Genomic DNA, 18,718 nt, shown 5'->3' with positions numbered 1-18,718 from the left:
AAAACTTAGCGTTACGTCTTGAGATTGCATAACATTCCAGGAGTACATGTTCCGCCGTCTCCGCTGATCGATCACAAAATCGGCATGTGTTGCTCGATAGTATGCTCAGCTTCTGCATGTGGCTGTTCAGTCTGCAATGTCCTGCAAGAATAGGTGTTAGGATCCTCAGGTTATCATTCGACAGGCCAATTAATGTCCTATATCGAGTTGTGTCGTAGCTCCCTAGCAGTGACTTAGATTGCCTCAGGCCTGGCATATTTCGCCAGTGTTCTTCCCTATTTTCCCTTTCTGCTACTAGTAGATGCCCTCTGATTTCCTGCGGGCCTACTGGCAGGAACGGCTCAGGACCAATAGGTCGTGTCGTTGCTGCCTCTCTAGCCAGGCTGTCCGCTTGCTCATTGCCCTTCACTCCCCTGTGGCCAGGAACCCAGGCCAAAAACCGTTTGTTGTATGCTCCTAGTTGATTCAGCCTTTCAACGCACTCAAGGACTAGTGCTGATTTTATTTCAGACGCCGAGATCGCCTTGAGGGCGGCCTGACCGTCACTGAGTATGGCAATTGTTTCATTGGAGTATTCGCGCTGAAGGTTCAGGTCAGCACACTGACTTAAACCGAATATTTCCGCTTAAAAAATGCTCGGGTGTACTCCCAGAGGCGTTGATAATTTGGCTCTGGGTCCAATGACTCCAGATCCAATCCCCTCTGGCGTCTTCGAGCCATCGGTATACCATACTATTCTATTTAGCTGATGAATGTACTCAATTCTGGTTTCCTCCCACGTAGCCTTGCCACCCAGTTCTACTTTGTACCTTCCCTCATAGATTATCTGCCTGAGGATATCATCCCTCGGGAGTTGAGAGATTGGGATCTTCTCTCTCAATTCCTCCATGTTTCGGGACGATATGACTTTACCTATGCCCGAGCCCTCCTAAGCGAGATTCAGGAGAGTTTGCTTGGCTGACTGCTCTATTGATATATGCAGCGGGGTCAGATCGAGGATAGCCTCCAGCGCTGCTGTAGGGCATGTGCGCATAGCTCCCGTGATGCATACACATGCCAGTCGCTGAAGTTTTGACAGTGCTTGCCTCGTCGTCGCCCAAGTTGTTCTCGATGCCCAGGCTATCGAACCGTATGTTATCATAGGTTTTACTATCATGGTATACATCCATCTTAGCACATGCGGGCTACAGCCCCATGATTTGCCTGCTAAACGTTTCATATCATGATGGACCTCGTGGCCCTAGCTCTCATGGAGTCGAAGTGCTGTTTCCATAGGAGCTTGGTGTCAGAAATGACCCCCAAGTATTTCACCGCGGTTCCATGTTCTAGTGCCACGCCATCTATTGTAATTGCTCTCAGGGCTGGTAGGGCCCTTCTTCTGGTGAAAGGGATGATGGTCGTTTTAGATGGGTTGAATGCCGTTCATGTTCGCGTGCAAAACTAGCATAACAACAAAGACTGCAAGTGCAGCATGCTAAAGGGTATGACAAAGTTGACATAGTCATAACGCCATAATCATAATCATATTTTTACTTATCTATATCAATTGACATCAGTTATTGGTGACTTAACCTAAAAATCGTGAAATTTTCATAAAAATGAAGAAAACGCAAAAAATTGTAAACATATACCACAAAAAATAAGTCTGTTAGTCAAAAAGTAATCAAAACAATAAATAAAATGTACAAAAATATCTTTAGGTTATGGATATGGCGAAAAACCAATTGGTTGGCTATGGCATGGTTATGGCTAGGGCGTTATGGTATGGCACCATAGACCAATTACATTGATTTCCATAAGGTTGGTTGGATCAGCTGTTTTATATGGATATGGATACGTGAAGTTAAAACGGCCCTTAAAGCTTAAATATTTTTTATTTTATTTAGGGTATGATTTGAGAGCTGCATTGCCTACTCGTTGATCACGATAATACAGTTTATCATAATGACGTTAACTTCTGACATTCCCTTTCTAAAATTCATTGGCGAAGTGTTTGGTTCGCCGTCTTTAGTAAATTTTTATTCTTTGAGGTAATTAAAGTAGAAATATAACAAATAGCAATGTTTTAAACATTTTTAGAAAGATAAGTTTGCGTCTTAGTTAGCAGAAAAATATTTTACTCATTCCTTTAGGTCGAGGTTATAAATTGACTTCTTTTGTTGGCTGTGATTACCTGCACGTTTGGCCGTGTGCAATGCCAGCAAAGCTGACAACCATGTGAAATCGCTAGAAGTACTTTGTTGGTTTTATGTAGGGGTGGGAGTGAATAGCTTCGTTGTCATACATTCTAAATTCAAAAATAATGAAAACACCTATATATGTATTTCCAGCATGTCCCGCAGAAAGGAGAATGAGGAGACGGATAAACAGACACGTATTGCTATAGTCAGTGATGATAAATGCAAACCAAAACGTTGCCGTCAAGAGTGCAAAAAATCATGCCCCGTTGTGCGCATGGGAAAACTTTGCATTGAGGTTACTCCTACCTCAAAGATTGCTTCGCTCTCGGAAGAGCTTTGCATCGGTTGCGGTATTTGCGTCAAGGTAAATTCATAATGATTACAAATGTTTTAAGTTGAATGCTATTTTATTACATTATTTCCATACATAGAAATGTCCTTTCGAAGCCATCACTATCATTAATGTACCCAGCAATTTGGAAAAGCATACTACTCATCGTTATGGTAAGAACTCATTTAAATTACATCGTCTCCCAATCCCTCGCCCGGGCGAAGTGCTTGGATTAGTTGGGCAAAATGGTATTGGAAAGTCGACTGCTTTAAAGATACTTGCTGGAAAGCAGAAACCCAATTTGGGCAGATATAATGATCCACCGGACTGGACTGAGATTTTGGCATATTTTCGCGGTTCAGAGCTGCAAAACTACTTTACAAAGATTTTAGAAGACAATCTAAAAGCGCTTGTTAAGCCGCAGTATGTTGATCAAATTCCAAAAGCAGTGCGTGGTGCTGTAGCTGAACTACTCGATAAAAAAGATGAACGCAAAAATCAACAAACAATTTGTGATATGCTGGATTTGTCACATATTCGCGATCGTGACATAGCACAATTGTCTGGTGGAGAATTACAACGTTTCGCTATTGCCATGGTATGCATACAGGATGGTGATATTTTTATGTTTGATGAACCTTCATCGTATTTGGATGTAAAGCAACGTTTAAATGCTGCTTTAACTATACGCCATTTATTGCACCCAACAAAGTAAGGATGGTTTTATTATTGAAAGTTATATTGGCTTAATAATTTACTTAATTTAGGTTTATAATTGTGGTAGAACACGATTTGTCAGTTCTGGATTATCTTTCTGATTTTATATGTTGCCTTTATGGTGTTCCCGGTGTTTATGGTGTTGTTACAATGCCTTTCTCAGTGCGTGAAGGTATTAATATATTCCTTGATGGTTTCGTGCCAACTGAAAACATGCGTTTTCGTACCGAGTCGCTTACTTTTAAGGTAACCAAAAATTTGAAATCTTCCACTTTTTCTAAATTAATATTTTAAATTTTAGGTATCTGAATCTGCTACTGAAGAGGAAGTTAAACGTATGAATCACTACGTATACCCTGCAATGAAAAAGACATTAGGCAAATTTGAATTGACCGTTGAACAAGGACATTTCAGTGATTCTGAAATTCTTGTGCTATTGGGCGAAAATGGTACAGGAAAAACTACATTTATTCGTATGTTAGCCGGTAATTTGCAACCAGATGATGAGGTTGATTTACCAGTGTTGAACATTTCTTATAAGCCACAGAAAATTTCGCCAAAATTTCAAAACCTGGTGCGCCATTTGCTTCATGATAAAATACGTGACGCCTATGTGCATCCACAATTCATTGCGGACGTTATGAAACCAATGAAAATTGAAGAAATCATGGATCAGGAAGTACAGAATTTATCTGGTGGTGAATTGCAACGAGTTGCTCTAGTACTATGTTTAGGCAAGCCAGCTGATGTATATCTAATTGATGAACCATCTGCATATCTGGATTCTGAACAACGTTTGGTCGCGGCCAAGGTTATTAAAAGGTAGGCGGCTTTAATAATTGCTTTAATATAAATACTACACCTTTTTTAGTTATAGTTGAGAAAGTTTCAATTGAAGTTCAGAATTTTCAATATAAGTTCAGAAAATTGCAATTGAAGTTTAGAGAATTAAAAATGAAGCTCGGATTTTTAGTTTGTAGTTCAGAAAATTACATTTGAAGTTCAGAAAATTACAATTGAATTTCTGAAAATTGTAGTTGATGTTCAATTGAAAATTCTAAATTTCAATTGTAAATTTCTGAGCTGGAATTGTAATTTTCTGAACTTAAATTGAATTTTCTGAACTCCTATTGGAAATTCTGAACTAAAACTGAAAAAAGTGTAGAGTACTTATACAATGCTAACTGCTTAAAACTATAGGTTTTTATAATTTTGATATTAATACTTTATAAAATAACCCATGCTATTTTCAAAGATTCATTCTTCATGCAAAACGTACTGGATTCGTTGTGGAGCACGATTTCATTATGGCAACATACTTGGCAGATCGTGTAATTGTCCTCGAAGGTCAACCCTCTGTTAAAACCACAGCTTTCTCACCGCAATCATTGTTAAATGGCATGAATCGTTTTTTGGAACTTTTAGGAATAACGTTCCGCAGAGATCCTAACAACTTTAGGCCACGAATTAATAAAAATAATTCTGTTAAGGTATGTACTAAATTAATAAATTAAATTTTTTTTACAAACTACATCGTTTTTACATATGTAGGATACTGAGCAAAAACGTTCTGGCCAATTCTTCTTCCTTGAGGACGATGGTCAGTAATGATCAAAGACAGCTAGTATTGGGTCCTACTTATAGCGCAGTTCGTCAAAGTCAATATAATTTGTTTGATTATTTGTTTATGCATCGAACATTTTTGAAAACTACATGAGAAAAGACAAAGAAAAATAAACAGCTCAAGTGCAGCTACATTTACAACAACATAGCTCAAACCAACTACTAACTTGCGTGATATGTATTTCAAGTGCTGATTTGTATTTTTGTACTGTTTATTTTTTTAGCTCTGTCCTAGGCTTCTTAATGTAATGTTATTTATAATTTAAAAGCTTTACAGATGTTTTTGTTATAATTGCCTAAAATATTTTGTACTACTTTTTTCCAATTATAGAATCAATGAAAATATATAGCGAAAATAAATTATATACAAGTGTGAGGTCGAAGATGACGTAATGCGTAAATCGATGTAATATACTTCTACGAAGTTTGTCAAATTTCTTGATGCCAGCATTCATAGGGCGTTTTTTTTTGTTTTTTTGTACAGGCTTAAAATTTTTCTGCTCGCTTAAAAAAAAGAAAAAGTTTCAATGGGAAAGCAAAAAAAAAAAATTAAGGAAGTTGGAGAATAAGATGGGTTCATATGGAACTTAATTCACGTAGCCCGATTTTGGCTGACAATGCATTTCTTTTTGTAGCTGTTTAATTCTATTCAAAAATGAAAAAACAAATTTCATACATGTCTTAAAATCGGTTTAAAATATTTATTTAGATTTCAGCTCTATCTAATCTTATAGTTTTTACAATAGAAAATACTATATATCCTAAAATGACCTTCAATAAAATTAGCTTGTCACGTAAGTGCAAATTCAGAAAAAAAAAATTATAAAAAATAAATTTGTTCATTCATATCATTTATATATTGTTGTACGTCTTAAATAAGATTTGCAAAAAAAAGGCGCCGGTATCGTATTAAATAGAAGGCTGATTTTATTAAGTAGATATATATTTTTAAACATAATATAAAATAGTTTTACTTTTTCTTGTTTGAATTGTTAGAACATTCGAAACTCTTTGCTTGAACTATGTCGCACTAATTCAGCGTAATGACTGACATCAATGTTAACTTTAGCAGTTTATGTACATTTAGATAGTATTAATTTGGGGTCGGTTTCAAAATTTTTGTTTACAAACATGCATATACGTGTAATAATAAATTTACATAAATGCATTCCTAAAATTTTCCTTTTCTTCTCTCTTAATATAGGATATGTTCCAAAATACATTAATGCCGCTTATCTGCAACAGATTGCCTTGTTTATTGCTAAGTGGGAGGAAGTACAACGAAAGGACTGATTTCGTTGTTAAATCCTCATATGGCATTTCAATACAATTGTGCAAACTAGGTTTTTTGTCGGGTACTGCGGCATTATTATTTTTGATGTACAACCCCACATTTTCTGAGGGGAAAGAGATAGAATGAGTTCAAGTTTTTACATCCAGTATAATAGCTTACTATTAACTTACATCTAATAATCATATTACTATAAGAAATGCGCCGAAAATTGACTCAGTTTACTAATGTAAACACGGCTCAGGTGCTTGCAGTGTGTGAAGAATTTGCGAGATGTTCGAAATATTTCTATATAAGGTGAGCCAGTGAGACACCTAGAGAGCAATGTAAATGTTTGAACTTTAAATTGCATGAAATTTGTTCTCTTCTCCTCGCATGATTCCAAGACAAAAGGAAAAGTAAACAATTTTTTGTGATTAGTTGTACATGATGATGGCTTGTTATATAATTATAGAATTTATTTAGTTACGAAAGTCAGTCGGCTATCATAAGCTCCTCCATTTCAAGGCTCAAATCTGAAGCTTGTTTTCGCAGTCGTATTGCCTGTTTAAAAAAAAAGTTGTATTCATTTATTGTTATACGGCATGTTTTATTGTATGCAGATGTGAAGACGCAATTAAAGATTTGTTGTTGTTGTAGCGATAAGAACACTCCCCGAAAGCCTTGGGGAGTGTTATCGATGTTGATGGTCGTTGAAGGAGATCCAATCAATTTGAACGGTTGTAAGTCGAATTTCAATTATTAGGTTAACTATTGTTAAAAAATTTATTGACATTATTTTAAAGAATTTGCGTTATTTTTTTTTTTTGCATTTTTCATTTATGGTCCTATCACTTTACTACAAAAAAAAAGAAGAAAATATTCAGCCAAATGTAACTTTCGTAGTAAACTCATACGGTGGAATACAGAATAATGTCGTCAGTCAGTTATTTATGTATATCACAAGATTTGACGGAACTAAGACACGTAAGTCCTCCGATGAACCAGTAAAAAATTATAGTTTTGATGACTTTTTTAAACGGTTTTATTTAGGTTGAGTTGACTGGCACGAATTTTGTAATTGAAATCTAAGTAACTTCGCGATAAACTACAGGCTTGGAACTTTCAGAACCCGATGACAATCCAATAATAAAAAAATCGCCGCTAGGTGGCGCAAAGATCGAGAAATTCACAAAAACCGTATTTGTGGTCCGATTTGGCTTATATTTGGAACACATAATACACATACAAGAATAGAAAGCGAACTATGAAAAAAAATCGTCGCTAGGTGGCGCAAGGCTCGAGATATTCACAAAAATCGTATTTGTGGTCCGATTTGGCTCATATTTGGAACACATAATACATACAAGAATAGAAGGCGACCAATGACAAAAATCGCCGCTAGGTGGCGCAAGGCTCGAGATATTCACAAAAATCGTATTTGTGGTCCGATTGGGGTCATATTTGGAACACATAATACATACAAGCAGGCATGCTTAACGAACGAAACGATATCATTTCGTTACGATAATCAACGCTAATAAACGAAACGAAGTCACTTCGTTTCGTTTATTAACGTTAAGATCGTCAAATTAACGTTAATTTGTCGTTCTTAACGTTAATAAACGAAACGAAATGACTTCGTTTCGTTTATTAACGTTGATTATCGTAACGAAATGATATCGTTTCGTTCGTTAAGCATGCCTGCATACAAGAATAGAAGGCGACCAATGACAAAAAATCGCCGTTAGGTGGCGCAAAGATCGAGATATTAAAAAAATATGGTATTTGTGGTCCGATTTGGAACACATAATACATACATGAATAGAAATACTAGTATACAATTTGAATAAAACAAAATAATATCTATAACATTCTACACACTCACCCTCGCTCTCAATTCCTGTTCTTGTGTAACCAGCTCCTGAATTTGTTGCATAGTTTGTGCGCTATTCTTTTGCTCAATTATCCAACGCAGATACAGTTCTAAAATTGTATTCAAAAATGCATTTAAAATTATAGCAAACATTTTTCTTGATTTCATTTAAGTTCTTACCACTCCAAAGCTCCAGTGAGATTGGCGCAACACTAGGCCAAATAACATTTGAATTGGGTTCATATAACGGATTTAGCATATTTTTCAAAATATCTGGCCGATTTAAATATGACCATATGCTCGTCGTGCGTGTATGTACGTTCAGTTCGTGGCGTTCGCATTCGGAATCACATAAAAATGTTCCATATTGCGAGAAGTAACTATGTTCATACAATAAAATTAGCATTTGTGAACTAAATTCAAAACTGCATGGAAATTGTGTATATAATTGATAAATACAATCGAGTAACAGCACAAATGTGGCACCCGAATTTTTCGGACGATTCTGTGCAGGCGTATAGCATGCGTAGCGATGACGTGACGCAAATGGATGACCTGCCTGTATCCATTCGCGCTCAATCAGCGCTTGTATTCTATCGAAAGAACAAATAAATATGTGTAAATGCAAAATTCATATAACAGATATGCCACTATCTTTACCCTCGCACAGTGCGACAGTCAGGATTGAGAATAATTTGTACAAGGGAGGTCACAATCAATGTGGAATCTAAGCCTTTGGATCCATGCACCAACACCGGACTACCTTCCTGATCTAGACATTGCGCAACTACACAAGCGGCATTTAGCGAATTTAGAACAAGACTTAGCCAACCACTCGCTTCCAGTCGTGACAACCATTTATCTGCTGAGCAGTTTGTGTCATTGCATGCTATAAAAGGGGGGAAAAATAAATCAAAAATCAAATAAGTATTTTAAAAGTTGTACGTCTTTTGATTTTATAAAAATACCCTCAATAAGTTTGGCGAAACTATCCAAAATCGCTGAGGGTGTTGTTACATTGCCAATTGCCCGATTCACTTTCTTCCATTGTGAATAGTGTTGATCTGTTTCGGTGTTTGATTTTCCTTTGCCCCACGTATCGACAATGAAGCCTTTTTTACTGCGCCCCAATACCACGTTTAGTATCGCTTCATCGGCTCTGCAACGTTTAATACCTTGTATCGACAGTGGCTGTGCGCTACGTAGCAGTGTTGCCTGAAATTGGAAAAATCATAGACCGAAAATATAGATATCTATGTATATGAGATGTTCCGCGAGATAAGACACCTAACTCGAACTAGTGACAGAATTTCAGTTAGGCGTCTTTTATCGCGCATTACACATGTATCTTTTTGTAAACGTGACAATCGAATTGATTACGCAGTTTTAAAATTGGTTGTAGCGGACCAGCTACGCTATGGCCAAAAATGCCGAGGTGGTTAAGCGCCCGTTAATGGTGAATGAATTTAAGGTGTGGTCATATTAATCGTTCCAGATATGGTGCTCGTTACCGGAACGTATCGGATCTATATCCGACAAAGGACCATCAACATCGATAACACTCCTCAAAACCTTCGGGGAGTGTCTTTATCGCTAATACAACACCAACCGTGAGGTGTGTGCCTGCGCGTCACTATTATGGTAAATAGATAGATAATTAATTGAGGATCGCACTGCGGCCATTGGTATATTGTGCCCCCAACTGCTTCACCGCACCTCATCCAAGCCGACTTCTCTGATCAACCCTAGCAGTTCACCTGGCTTGAGGGATTTGATGTGAGAATGCTCTGGCAATGGTGAGCTCATAAACTTAGCCCTACGTCTTGAGATTGCGTCACACTCCAGGAGTACATGTTCCGCCGTCTCCGCTGATCGATCTCACAAAATCGGCATGTGTTGTTCGATAGTAATGTCCTGTAAGAATAACTGTTAGGATCCTTAGGTTATCTTTAGAGAGGCCTATTAACGTCCTATATCGAGTTGTATTGTAGCCCCCTAAGAGTAACTTAGATTGTATCAGGCCTGGCATGATGCGCCAGTGTTCTTCCCCCTTTTCCCTTTCTTCTACTAGTAGATGCCTCTGATTTCCTGCGGCCCTACTGGCAGGAACGGCTCAGGACCAATAGGTCGTGTCGTTGCTGCCTCTCTTGCCAGGCTGTCCGCCTGCTCATTATCTTCAATTCTCCTGTGGCCAGGAACCCAGGCCAAAAGCAGTTCGTTGTGTGCTCTTAGTTGATTTAGCATTATGGTAAATAATACTTCCACTACTGTCGATGTGGGTATGTGTTCTACACTGTCGTCGAAAAAAGGTTCGTGTCGCCGCTATGTTTCTACTACCGAAAAATTGACACGCGCTGTCGGCCGCTGTGGTGTGGTGGTAGCGTGCCTAATATACCGAAGGTCCTGGGTTCAAGACAAGTAAAAAGCAACATCGAAAATTAGAGACAAGTTTTTCTAATCGGGATAGCCACTCGCCAGTAGTTTTGCAAACACTTCACTCTACCTTGAAAAGTTTGAGTGAAAATTCATCAGCCAATTTTTAGGAAAAATTAAAAAGTAGCACGACGCAAACAGAAATAGAAGCTCCTCAGCCTTAATACCCTCGGAGGTTTATCGCACCTGGAATTTATTAATTTTTTTTTCACTATACACAAGCGCCGATTACCGCTTATTTTTACTTGTAAACAAAGATCCATACCATTTTTTTAAATTAAGGACCTCATTCTCTATTACGAATCGAACGTTCGTTTCGCCACAGAGAAGAATCGCTAGTGTATTTGATCGAGAATACCATTGCTAGACGAAATCGTTTAGATGTGAATCGTTATTCTGAGCTTTCGTTCGTAATACAAAATGAAGCCCTAAATTAAATTCGAACCTTTTCAAATAAATACAAATAAATACATACATACATACCGTTTTTAACAAACAAATTTTTTTCAGTAACAACTTTTTCAACCGGTCCCAGACAACATCGCTTAGTTACGGCCTTATTAACACAATGTTTGAGATACGTCCTTTTTAACAAAAGTTTTGAGTTACTCCCTTTCTATTAGGATAGGCCGATATGTAAATATGTATGTATATACCATGAGTTGCTCTAAGAACATCGAATATTGAATGCCCTCATTACGTGAACTGTATATGCCATTAAAACTGATTATTTCATAACAATTACATACGAAATAAATGCTACATTCTGCATAATTGATAAAAATATATATGTACTATATTTAAACACGTAAAGAAATTGAAATCCGTGTGAAACCGTCTACAAGAATTTACTAGGAAAGAATCATCTGACCAAAATTGGTGGCCAGAGCAACTTACTTGCCTTTTTGACCCCCAGCGGGCTAGAGGTTAGAATATACCCGCGGTAGGTATACCTGTCGTAAGAGGCGACTAAAATACCAGATTCAAGGGGTTGTGTATCGCAACCTTTTCAGGTTGCCAGCGCAATATATAGCTTCTTCAAACCCAATTGTCAACATCACCTTCGAGCGGCGAATCCCGTTTCACTAACAGACGAGGCTCTGGCGACCACAAGCCCCTAATGGAACTTGGTGGTGGGGAGGTAGGGATGGCCAGAAGGTTTAATGTGGCCATATAAATCGTTCCCGAGATGTCCGGGCTAGCACCTTAATGGTGCTGTGTTACCGGAGCGTACCGGATCTGTATCCGGCAAAGGACCAACACATCGATAACACTACCCAAAGCCTTCGGGGAGTAACCTTATCGCTACAACAAAAACTTGCCTTTTTGTTTTTATTCTCAGTGAGCCGACTGCGGGATTGATTTCCGAGAAAATCTTACTACATACATATATTGGACTCGTATCTGAGTAGTAGCAGTACTGCATTTTGCGAAGACGCCTTATATCTAACCTGCCAGTCGGGAAACTCAGTTATGTGTGCAAGGCATAGTTAGCGATAACATTTTGTAACTTAATTTGAAGTCTTATCGCAATGCCTTTATACATACATACGAGTATATATTAAACGGTGATACATACAATGCACATGCATATTTGCATATACGCATATCAATAAATGCTTTCATTTTACGACATGAACTTCTCCTAGCTTATCTGAGATATACTCACCCCGTTCTCATGTCTATAGCTCAAAACCGGAAATCGCCCACCATCTCTAAATGCAGCCGATTGCACAATTTGTTCGTCTGTAATAGATTTTGGCACAATAAGTGTAGTGCCATATGTTGGGCAAACACTAAAATCCTTATTGACCGTTGTAATACGCCATTCACAACCACTAACATCCCCAACAGCCCCACCATTTTCATTACCCTTCAACAAATTATTAGCGGTGCCGGAAATTAGTTTTGCAAACTCGAGTTCAGGTCTACAGGACGAAAGGTATTGAGAACGAATACATTAAATAAAATTAAATAGTATATATATGCGGTTTTAAATGTAAATAATGAAATTTTGCTGCTTACCGAAACATGGTGAACCCATCCTCAAGTATGGCGTACATGGGTCTATAGAAAAAAGGATATTCTAATTCGGGACTATGTATTGCACTTAATGCTTCTAACGATGTTGCTACATTTAAGTATTCATGAGCATATCTTATTTCTAGCGAAATGATACGCAAATCTTTGCACTTTAATGTTAAGATTCCACCTGTTACCATATTTTGTACCATAAAAGGTTTTTTATCCACACAGTCAACATTTTTGTGTAGCAACTGCAAATAACCATAAAACAGAACAATGAATTGAAATAAATCATAATTTTCATGAGCAAATATACATTTCGACATACATACTACGCAATAAAGGCCGACTCCTCGCTTAGGTCACGGAAAGCAAAATAGGTCGCTTATTTGAGTAGTGACGGAAACACTGTCGACAAGTACGCTACGATGTTAGCACCTCAGAGAGCGAGCTGTGCATTGTTGAGACTTTAACCGCAAAATACTCTCCGAGAGTTTGAGGGGCTCTTAAAGTTTTGACCTTGTTTGAAATGAGTCCGGTACTAGCGCCAAGAACAAGGTGTTCGACCCCGAGCCATTGCGTCTGTAGCAGTTCGGGAGAACAAGATGGGTGGGATTCAAGGGGTTAATAAGCGCAATACAAAGCTTCATAGCTTCCGCAACAAATGTCAACATCACCTACATACGTGAGGGGACTGTATAATACGCATATTTAGCATGCGAGGCTCTAACGACACCAAGTTCCTTATGGAACTAGGGGGAGGGGGACGGGACGCCCTAGAAGGTTTAATGTGGTCATATTAATCGTTCTCGAGATAGTTGGGCTAGTATCTTAATCGTGCTTGTTACCGGAACGTACCGGATCTATATCCGGCAGAGGACCGTCAACATCGGAGAGTGTATTTATCGTTAATACAATAACAACAAGGTTCTGTGGATTATTGTGGCCCCTTAAGGCAAGCATGTTCTATTCCGCGAATATTCTAAGCCCTTTAACTACCTGGGGTTGAGAGTATGTACCACGCATCTTTCAGATGGACTTTATGATTCACGATAACTCCTGATGTAATATATGTATGTAGAGCATGCGATGTGGCTCCACATGACATTATTCCTCTAACAGCAACATCCCTATGGTTCAACCCTGTTGAAACTGCTTTTCTTGGACTCCCGTTAGGGGAATTTGACGACAATTAGTTATTAGTCGCAGCTATTGAATGAAGCGAAACGCTGTTAGCATAATAAAAAACAACCTCAAATTTCCGTCTCACGGTTGTTTACATAACTGTTAAATATCTTCCTTCACCTACACAGTTTTTGCCCTTTTATAAATATGATATTCTAGAGGCTAAAAATATATCAAATATCTGTTGATATCTGCTATGTACGTAAGACCAATATAAACAAAAAACGTGACACGCGCACATTATGTTTCCATATGAATGCTTCCATCTTGACTTTAGGAGAAAATTCTACATCCGTTCTATAAATATTCAATTACCCATAACTCCTGGCTATTTTCCTGACGCGCACTCAATAGCAAGTGATGTCCGGTGATGCATAATGTGCCTTCAATTGTTCCATGTAATGGGTCATGTAATAATACTCCATCTAGCTTTGGTGTTTTTATAAGATCCGCAAATTCCATACTCCCTGGTTGTTAATGCTATGTACAATGTTACAACAGTTTCCAGGTCACTGGCGCCGAACAGCGTGTGGTTGTGTATATGTATATATGTCCGTTCCGCAAATCCAATTAGTTTTGGTGGTTGTTCATTCAATTAACTCTTCACATTTCCATTATCTGCATGAATACCAAGGTGTATCGAGAGGGTTGACGTGGGTAGCAGTCTGGGGTAGTACGATTTACTCGATTGATGAGACGATACAATGTATCAGAAAGTTTGTTTGTTGCGTACGACCAATCAATGGGGGATGGAGATGAATTTTCTTTGCTTTTTGATCTTATTTTTTGATGAACTTTGCCTTTGGTGCCTACCGGTTCTATTCCTGGGAATGCGTTAAATGCAAATATAGTTGAAGCAGCACTAGACACCTCTTAACTTAGTGGTTTTTAGGCAAACTCGAAACATTTTACCGATTTTTACAACAATTTTTCACGGCAACGCACTCATCTGTCTGTCTATTTGTTTGGAAAAAAGTGAAAAAATTGTTTTATTCTGTGACAACTGGATGACATTTGACTTTTGCTGTCATTCGTACTGACATTTTGTTAGCGCGACAGCTCTACTAGCAAGATGCAAATGCAGTGCACTGTAAACAATACTGTAAACAATTGTAATCAATAAACCGTTAAAAAATTTTCTGGTTTGGAATTTTTGTAAATTTAAAATTTATTAGGGTAATATCTTACTGTTGTTGCTGTATTAACAGTGCTTCGCCCCATTCAATGGGCACGACCACTCACAAATTGTTATCAAAGTCCTATAACGGTAGTCCTAGGAAACTGGCTGTTGCAACAGGGGCGGACCATAGGGGGATGGTGTTAGAGGCGTAGTTTCCACATTACAATAGAAAAGATGGTTGGTGTCATGTGGGGACAAATCGCATGCAGGCAGGGCCGGATTAATCCCCAACGGAGCCCTAGGCAACCATCAATTTGGGGCCCTTCATTCACGTCCGTTCCCCTTTTTCCAATAAAAAATACACACATATCTTTCATAAAAATTTTATTGTCAAAATGTAATAGTATCTATCTACATTTTAATCATGTCATTTTCTATAATTGTGTTTGGCAAATTCATCAATTATATCATCAGTATCGATTTTGTTCAATAAATCGGACTCAATGCAAAATATACCTAACATCTCGAGTCGCTCTTGTCGCGTTGTAGCTCTTTCAGCAGCTTTGATTCTTTTTAATTGCGAGAAGGATCGTTCGGCAGAACAATTTGTGATCATTAATGTTAAAAAAATCCGAAGAGCTATTTCTGTGTTAGGAAATACATCAGCTAATTGATCTTCAATTAAAAAAAAAAAAAATAAATGTAAGGCGCGATAATCTCCGAAGAGATCTAAGGCCGAGCTTCTCTTCCAATTTGCGTCGTACTCCTCTTGATTTTTCCCTACAAATTGGCCGGACGGGACCTACATGTTTTATGCCGACTCCGAACGGCATCTGCAAGGCAGATGAGTTTTCACTGAGAGCTTTTCATGGCAGAAATACAATCGGAGCGCTTGCCAGACACTGCCGAGGGGCGACCCCGCTTAGAAAAATTTTCTTCTAATTGAAAAATCTTATTTCTAAAATTTTGATGTTGCTTTGCCCGGGAGTTGAACCCAGGGCATACGGTGTGATAGGCGGAGCACGCTACCATCTTATACAAATGACTACGAGTTTTTGGTGCATCAGTGCATCTGGAGTTCACGTAACTTTGAAATTGTTTCATTTCAATGAAAAATTATTCCAAATCTCTAGAATAAAAACGAACTAAGTTATTTATAGCTTCGTGGAGGTCTCCATCACTTAGAGAAAACTTGACGAGAAATGCAAATCTCTCTTTCCATATACTTTCACTGTGAAGATTGTCGATGATTTCGGAGAAACCTTTTGTCCTTAAATCATCGCGAGGCGAAAATTCTACTTCTGGAGCATTTCCGCCATTAGGTTGTTTTTTTCTACGACGAGTACGTTTTAGATTTCTGTATAACCTACACCAGGTAATAATTGTTTTGTGTTTTCCTCGAAATCATTGAACTTTTCACGGAATGAAACTAAACTATCTTCTAACGATCCGTACAAAAAAGCACATGTATTCAAATTTGATTTTTTACTTTGCAATGACTTACTCACTGAACGCATAGCAGTCAAAATAGAGTTGAAGGCTTCTGCACCCTCTGTTCCAAAAATAACCGAAATTTTTCAAAATAAAAACACCAGTGTACATTTTGAGATAATTCTTTTTTATTATTCAATATACTCTCCTTTCACTTCGATACACTTTTTTGCATGCTCATACAATTTGTCAAATGAGCCGGAAGTGTCCTTTTTAGGAACCTTGTCTAGTTCGTCGGTTGTCGCCTTTTGAATGCGGTCAATTGAGTTTTATTTATTAGAGTAAAAATTATTTTCAGTTCTGATTACTAATATTTTTCTTTTACTCTCTAGAATTTTATGTTTGTAAAAATATTTTAGGAGTCTTTGTCATTTTTCGGGGCCCAGGCAACTGCGTATTCTGCCTATTTGTTAATCTGGCCCTGCATGCAGGACATACATTCCGTATGTCGGGGTTGATTGTGGACAAGGAAGAGTTTAACCTGTTACAGTATCCAAAACGAAGTTGGGCCAGGGTAACTCGTGTATCCTTTGGTAGTGTGCTTTCTTCTTCTGCAAGATTGAGATATTGCATATTAATAACGGAGCTCACCGGGCGCGTCCTGGCAAAGGCGTTTACCGAATCTGTGTGGATTTGGCTTAGGGCCTGCTTATGCTTGTCTGGATGAAACGGCTGTGTTGGCAGGTGCTGGAACTCGTCAATGTGCTTATGAAGATGTTCACTTAATTCCTGTGGAGGCGGTGTTAGATGAAGCAGTTGTTTGCTAGGATGTCCTGGTTTCTGACAATTTAGCAAAGACTGCCTGCTCAGCATTTCGTTGTGCTATTTGCTTAATATTGAGCTCTTTGGCATCACTATAAAGGTGGTGTTCGGGGGTCATAAGAAGACATCCGGTGGCAGTTATGATTGCAGCTTTTTGACAGGCCTCTAGCCTTTTCCAGTGTTTATTTTTAAGATCAAGCGACCAAATTGGTGACGCGTAGCTTATGAGCGGCCGGCCAATTACTTTGTACGTGGATAGGAACGTTTCTTTATCTTTTCCCCAGGTGCTGCCAGTAAGCGACTTGAGGATTTTGTTGCGACTTTGTACTTTAGATATAGTATTATCGAACGTTACCCCTAAGATCTTTGGGTGACTGACTGTCGGTAGTGTACGTCATTTACGACATCTGTTCCTTCCACGTCGTAAACAGAGTGGCGGTGGATTTTATCGGTGATAATGCCAGGTTGCGCGAGTTGAAGAAACTGGAAAGATCAAGGAGATAGCTGTTTATTTTAGAAACTGATTCATTAATTGAAGGGCCAGTCCCTGTAGCCATAATCGCTTACCACGGCAGCCAGTCCTATGTACCGAAACGACTCGGAATTTTTTTCCCGACCAAGGGCTGTCATTAGAGCATAGAGAGAAATGGCACGATATGAATCGATCTAGTCTGAATTTCATTTCGTTACAAATCGCTCGTTTTGTCTCAAAAATGAATCGGGCGGGGATATAAAGCACGTAAAACACCCATCTCTCATAGTTTATTTGATTATATAATTTCCCGATCGACGGCAAGCTATGTCATTGAACTTTGTAGCTGTACTGCATACCTCGGCGTTAGAGACGCCAGGAAAAAAATTGATATCGTGGTTCTATAAAGTATCTTATCATCCACAAATTCGACCTGTTAACTAAATTAAAGAGTACGATCCCAGAACCGCAGATCAATAATCTCAACAGACGCACCATGAATTCGACGTTATCTGAATTAGTTAAAAAAGCAAAAAAGTGGGTATTGCGGTAAATCAGGAGAAGACGAAGTACTTGCGGTCATCCAAGAAAGAATGGGCATGCCAGCCACATCACTGTTGATGGCTTTAAGTAAATACGAGACTATAAAGGATTTCGTCTAATTAGGAACCAGCATTAACAGCAAAAACCAAGCTAGCTTAGAAATCAAACGGTGTTACTTTGAACTAAGTAAAGTCGTATCTCGATGAACAAAAATCACGCTCGACATGGACGTGGTCGAGACATGAGATGGCTCTTGAAGTGTTAGAGAGAAGATTTGTTATCCTGTCCGTGGCGTGCTTTGTACACAGAGTATATTAACTTTGATTGGAAAACGGTTGGTTGTACAGGTATAAAGGAATCGAGATAGATATAGACTTCCATATATCAAAATCACCAGTGTCGAATAAAGATTTGATTGAGCCATGTCCGTCCGTCCGTCTGTCCGTTAACACGATAACTTGAGTAATTGAGATATCTTCACCAAATTTGGTACACGAGCTTACGTGAACCCAGAATAGATTGATATTGAAAATGAGCGAAATCGGATGATAACCACGCCCCTTTTTATATATATAACATTTTGGAAAACACAAAAAACCTGATTATTTAGTAAATAATACACCTAGAATGTTGAAATTTGACGTGTGGACTGATATTGAGACTCTTGATAAAAATTTGAAAAAAAAAATG

General features: G+C 38.3%; 2 protein-coding genes across 5 annotated transcripts; one reads left to right on the top strand and one right to left on the bottom strand.

Annotated features, from left to right (window-relative positions):
- Nucleotides 1-1,916: 1,916 nt before the first annotated feature.
- pix (ATP-binding cassette sub-family E member 1 pix) lies at nucleotides 1,917-5,239 on the top strand. Its single transcript, XM_067788201.1, has 7 exons — nucleotides 1,917-2,030; nucleotides 2,331-2,544; nucleotides 2,612-3,222; nucleotides 3,279-3,474; nucleotides 3,530-4,050; nucleotides 4,484-4,718; nucleotides 4,780-5,239. The coding sequence occupies exons 1-7, from the start codon at nucleotides 1,945-1,947 to the stop codon at nucleotides 4,834-4,836; spliced, it is 1,920 nt and encodes a 639-aa protein (XP_067644302.1). The 5' UTR covers nucleotides 1,917-1,944; the 3' UTR covers nucleotides 4,837-5,239.
- LOC137252457 (myotubularin-related protein 9) lies at nucleotides 2,624-14,639 on the bottom strand. Of its 4 annotated transcripts, XR_010953565.1 has the most exons (9): nucleotides 13,956-14,639; nucleotides 12,456-12,706; nucleotides 12,100-12,358; nucleotides 8,966-9,212; nucleotides 8,658-8,886; nucleotides 8,178-8,590; nucleotides 8,010-8,107; nucleotides 6,316-6,685; nucleotides 4,897-6,248 (listed from the first exon to the last, which is right to left on the bottom strand). XR_010953565.1 is itself a non-coding variant. In XM_067788203.1 (8 exons), the coding sequence occupies exons 1-8, from the start codon at nucleotides 14,100-14,102 to the stop codon at nucleotides 3,558-3,560; spliced, it is 1,671 nt and encodes a 556-aa protein (XP_067644304.1). In that variant the 5' UTR covers nucleotides 14,103-14,639; the 3' UTR covers nucleotides 2,624-3,557. The 4 variants fall into 4 exon arrangements, 3 of the variants coding, with proteins under 3 accessions (XP_067644304.1, XP_067644303.1, XP_067644305.1); XM_067788203.1 differs by lacking the exons at nucleotides 4,897-6,248; nucleotides 6,316-6,685 and adding an exon at nucleotides 2,624-3,584; XM_067788202.1 differs by having other exon boundaries at nucleotides 4,897-6,685.
- Between the last annotated feature and the right edge of the window lie 4,079 nt (nucleotides 14,640-18,718).

This window comes from Eurosta solidaginis, chromosome 5, assembly GCF_040869045.1.
Source record: "Eurosta solidaginis isolate ZX-2024a chromosome 5, ASM4086904v1, whole genome shotgun sequence".
In the NCBI taxonomy this organism is placed as follows: Eukaryota; Metazoa; Arthropoda; class Insecta; order Diptera; family Tephritidae; genus Eurosta; species Eurosta solidaginis.
Note: the sequence above shows the minus strand (reverse complement) of the source record. Positions and strands in the feature narration are given on the sequence as shown.

Bases quoted from the DNA above. Each gene is read 5' to 3' on its own strand.
- pix (XM_067788201.1), top strand. From the start codon at position 1,945: ATGACGTTAACTTCTGACATTCCCTTTCTAAAATTCATTGGCGAAGTG. The intron at 2,545-2,611 runs GTAAATTCATAA...TTCCATACATAG, and splicing joins GTTGCGGTATTTGCGTCAAG to AAATGTCCTTTCGAAGCCAT. The intron at 3,475-3,529 runs GTAACCAAAAAT...TTTAAATTTTAG, and splicing joins CCGAGTCGCTTACTTTTAAG to GTATCTGAATCTGCTACTGA.
- LOC137252457 (XM_067788202.1), bottom strand. From the start codon at position 14,102: ATGGAATTTGCGGATCTTATAAAAACACCAAAGCTAGATGGAGTATTA. The intron at 8,108-8,177 runs GTAAGAACTTAA...ATACAATTTTAG, and splicing joins CTCACTGGAGCTTTGGAGTG to AACTGTATCTGCGTTGGATA. The intron at 6,686-8,009 runs GTGAGTGTGTAG...TTTTTTAAACAG, and splicing joins AACAGGAATTGAGAGCGAGG to GCAATACGACTGCGAAAACA.